The 4,263-nt window shown below is 40.0% G+C and overlaps 1 protein-coding gene and 1 non-coding gene across 2 annotated transcripts; one reads left to right on the plus strand and one right to left on the minus strand.

Annotated features, from left to right (window-relative positions):
• Positions 1–1,362: 1,362 nt before the first annotated feature.
• Positions 1,363–1,469, minus strand: LOC145168010 (small nucleolar RNA R71). Its single transcript, XR_013741606.1, has one exon. It is a non-coding gene; the product is annotated as a small nucleolar RNA R71 (small nucleolar RNA).
• A 1,092-nt stretch (positions 1,470–2,561) lies between these two features.
• Positions 2,562–3,077, plus strand: LOC145163430 (uncharacterized). Its single transcript, XM_079082270.1, has one exon. It carries the CDS (start codon positions 2,562–2,564, stop codon positions 3,075–3,077), a length of 516 nt encoding a protein of 171 aa, XP_078938396.1.
• The last annotated feature ends 1,186 nt before the right edge of the window (positions 3,078–4,263 follow it).

The raw sequence follows: 4,263 nt of genomic DNA on the forward strand, positions 1-4,263 counted from the left end.
GAATCAACCAATTTAGTTAACTAATATTACAAGTCTTACTTGATTCGAACTGAACACTAGGAAACCTGTTAGTTTAATCACTTGATCACTGTTTGAATTAACTTGTTTGCTAAAGGATTAGTAATAGTGAACATGAATCTAATCATAATAGAAATCGGTAACTAATGATATATTAATTCATTGCATTTGCCATGAAATCAACCATAGGAATAAGTGAATCGAATCTAAACGGAAGTCTCTTTTATCTTATTGAATCTAGTTGTCTTTTGCTTCTCCTTTAGTTGTTAATTGTCCTTTGTTTAAGTGTTTAGTAATTGCTTAAGTTTCTAGTCTTGCAAAACTAGAGAAAACCCCCTTTTAAATATTGTTTTATTTAGATAATATTAGTATTAATTTTAACAGTTTACTGTTCCCAGTCCGATACCCTACTTACCTGAACTAAAATGCTAATCGATAGGTACACTGCCTTTCGTGTGTTGTCTTTGTGTTTAAGTTAGTAGGATTAAAACTAGTGCAATTCACACGCATCAAGTTTTTTAACGTCGTTGCCGGGGAACGGTTCTAAATAGTTAATTTTATTTTCTAGTGTTATCGATCCTTTGTGTGAGATTTATCTCACATAAAGTTAGTTATTTTTCTGTTTTTATTTTCGTAATCAGTTTTCTGTTTTTACGCTTGAACTCGCCGAGTTTATAAAATGCACTCGACAAGTTCAGCGTATTTCCAGTTTTGTTTTTATTTAGTTTTGTTCATTTTATGCGTGATTTTCTGCTTTGTTTTAGGAAGTTTATGACCCGAGGCTCCAGTTCTCCTATCGTACCACCTGTGGAAGATCCGGAATCAATTCTCCACAAAAAGAAGAACAAAGAAACCGGGGAAGCAAGCGGTAAAGAGAAAGTTCAAGACGATAAAGTGTTTGATTACGAGCCCGAAACACCCGAGTTTGAAGAAGAAAGTGACACTGAACCAAAAGAAGAAATGGCAGATATTGCAGACATACCAATGGGCGAATATAAGCAAAGGATGCGTGAAGATACTGGGCCAGGAGTCGTGCAACCCGCGATTCCAGCAACAACGAACTTTGAATTGAAAGGTCACATTCTCGCCCAACTCAAGGACACCCCATTCTACGGGAAGGATCACGAAGACGTGTACAAACACATCGATGAGGTCAACGACATAGACGACTACTTCAACATTCCAAATGTGCCTCGCGAGACTTTTCTAGTTCGGATGCTACCGGTTACGTTCAAAGGAGCCACAAAAGATTGGCTAAATTCACTACATCCAGGATCCATAACGACATGGAAAAAGATGCGCGGAGAATTCATAGATCAATTTTTCCCACCATCCAAAGTAGCGAAATTGAAGAAAGCGATTTCCAAATTTGAACAATTGGGAGGAGAATCACTCTACGAGGCATGGGAGAGATACAAGGGTTTGATAAGAAACTGTCCTCAAAATGAGCTAAACGTGCAACAAAAGGTCTCCATCTTTTATGATGGAGTAAATGTGACAACTAGGAAGCCCCTTGACTCCCAAGGATCACTCACGAAGAAAACACCAGCAGTAATCAAAGAGTTGATTGAAGAATTCTCTAAGCATTCTAGAGAATATCATAACCCAATGAACGACTCAACTAAAGGAGTGGTGAACTCAGTTTCACATGATATGGCAGCAATGATGGCTAAATTGGATAGCATGGATTGTAGGATGGCAAAGACGGACCAATCCATCCACGCCATCCGTGTGGGTTGTGACAACTATAGCGGGCGTCATCTTACCATAGATTGTGACCTTAACGAGAAAGGGAACCGAAAAGTTAAAGTTTGTTATTTAAGTGGGGATAGGTATGATGAAGATTGGAGGAAACGAAAAAGGAATGGCTACCATATGAAGAATACACAAAGGCGAAGGAGGATAAGTATAGGCAAAGGGAGAGGTTTCTATCAAAAAGAAGAACCAGTGCAAGAAAAGAAGACATATTTTGAAGCTATGCTTGCACATTTTGCATCCGCGTCCGAAAAAAGGCATGACGAGTCCGATGCTGTAATAAGAGATCAACAACTTATGATGAAAGAGCACCAAGTATGATGAAAGATCAATAGGCTCTACTACGGAATCAGCAAGCTTTGATCCTTAATATTGAAAAGCAACTCGGGCAACTTGCTAAGTAATTCAACGAAAGAACACCGTGCGGACTTCCTAGCGACACCGATAAAAAACCGAGAGGAGCACACATAAATATTATGACGACTAGGAGCGGTAAAATAGTCACTCCTTTGACCCCAATCCCGAATGAAGATCCAAAAGTGGTGCAGGAAGTAGAGAAAGAAAACCCAGAATCGCAAACAGACAACTCAACTCGACGAGTTGAGAAGAAGAACTCGACGAGTTTTTCGTCTGATGAGAAAAATAACCCTCCGATTAAGCCGTATCAACCTCCATTGCCATTCCCGAGCTGAGCTAGACAAGATAAACAGAATGAAGACTATCAAAAGTTCCTGGAGCACATCAAAGCCCTTCAAATTAACATTCCTTTCATCGAGGCGGTTGCACAAATGCCCAAGTATGCCAAATTATTGAAAGACCTTCTCACAAGTAGAAAGAAGATGGAGGAGGCATCTAAGGTGGTCCTTAATGAGAATTATTCAGCCACAATGTTAAATAAATTGCCAAAGAAGATGGGTGACCCGAGTAGTTTGACTTTGCCATGCCAATTCGGAAATTTGGCTACAAGTTATGCATTGGCCGATTCGGGGGATAGTTTAAACCTTATGCCATACTCATTATATAAGAAGTTGAACCTTCCAGAGCCGAGACCGATTCGAATGGAAATTCATCTAGCAAACAAGACGGTAACGTTTCCAAGGGGAATATGTGAGGATCTATTGGTGAAAGTCGATAAGTTCATGTTTCATGCGGATTTCATAGTGCTAGACATGGAAGAAGACCATCAAGTGCCGATTATTCTTGGAAGACCCTTCCTAAACACCGCGTGCGCCATAGTAGACATAAGAGAGTATAAACTTACCCTTCGGGTAGGAGATGATTCAGTGACGTTTGGAATTGATTAAGCCATGAAGCACTCTAGGTTCAGTGACGACAAGGCTTTCTCAGTGGACATTTTGGAAGAACTATTGGAGGAATGGAAAGAAGACAAGTCGGGTAACTCCACCTTTGTCTCAGAAGATGACTTTGATGCTGAAAGAGACCTAAAAGAGATAGAAAGGCTGCTCGAAGAAAGCGAATACGAAGAATTAACTAGAAATGCTGAAAACACACTCGACGAGTTGATGAGCTAAACTCAGCGAGTTGGGACGAAAATACGCGATCTGACGGGAAAATTGGCCACAAATCGACGAGTTCCTATGAAAAACTCAACGTGTTCAGTGTCCAGAGTACGAAATTAGAGCTCAAAACCTTGTCGGAACACTTGGAATATGCTTTTATGGAGGAAGATGATCAAAAACCTGTAATTATTGCCTCTGACCTCACACTAACTGAAAAAGAAGATCTCGTGAAGTTTCTAAAGAAGAGAAAAAATGACATTGCTTGGAAAATAACCGACATCGAAGGTATTAGCCCTTCCTATTTCTCGCACAAGATTAACCTTGAAGAAGGCGCGAAACCGATGGTGCAACATCAAAGGCGGTTGAACCCGAACATGCAAGAGGTAGTCAAGAAAGAAGTTGTCAAGCTCTTAGATGCGGAGATAATCTATTCGATTTCCGATAGTCCATGGGTTAGTCCATTTCAAGTAGTGCCAAAGAAAGGAAGAATGACAGTCGTGACGAACGAGAAAAACGAGCTCATACCTACGCGAACGGTAACCGGTTGACGGGTGTGCATCGATTATCGCAAGCTAAACGATGCCACTTGCAAAGACCACTTCTCTCTTCCTTTTATTGATCAAATGCTTGAGCAATTATCTGGTCATTTCTATTATTGTTTCTTAGATGGATTTTCAGGTTATTTCCAGATTCCAATTGACCCAAATGATCAAGAGAAGACGACTTTCGCTTGTCCAAGTGGAACATTTGCATATCGACGCATGCCTTTTGGGTTATGCAATGCGCCGACGAATTTTCAAGGATGCATGACGGCCATATTCCACGACATGGTGGAGAAGTTCATGGAAGTATTTATGGACGACTATTCCGTATTTGGCTATTCTTTTAATGATTGTCTTACTAACCTTTATTTGATGCTTGCTAGGTGTGAAAAAACCAATTTAGTCTTAATTTGGGAAAAATGTCATTT

The sequence above is a fragment of the Lactuca virosa genome, chromosome 3 (genome assembly GCF_052849685.1).
Source record: "Lactuca virosa cultivar CGN04683 chromosome 3, Lactuca_virosa_CGN04683_v6, whole genome shotgun sequence".
Classification (NCBI taxonomy): domain Eukaryota; kingdom Viridiplantae; phylum Streptophyta; class Magnoliopsida; order Asterales; family Asteraceae; genus Lactuca; species Lactuca virosa.

Bases quoted from the DNA above. Each gene is read 5' to 3' on its own strand.
- LOC145163430 (XM_079082270.1), top strand. From the start codon at position 2,562: ATGCCCAAGTATGCCAAATTATTGAAAGACCTTCTCACAAGTAGAAAG.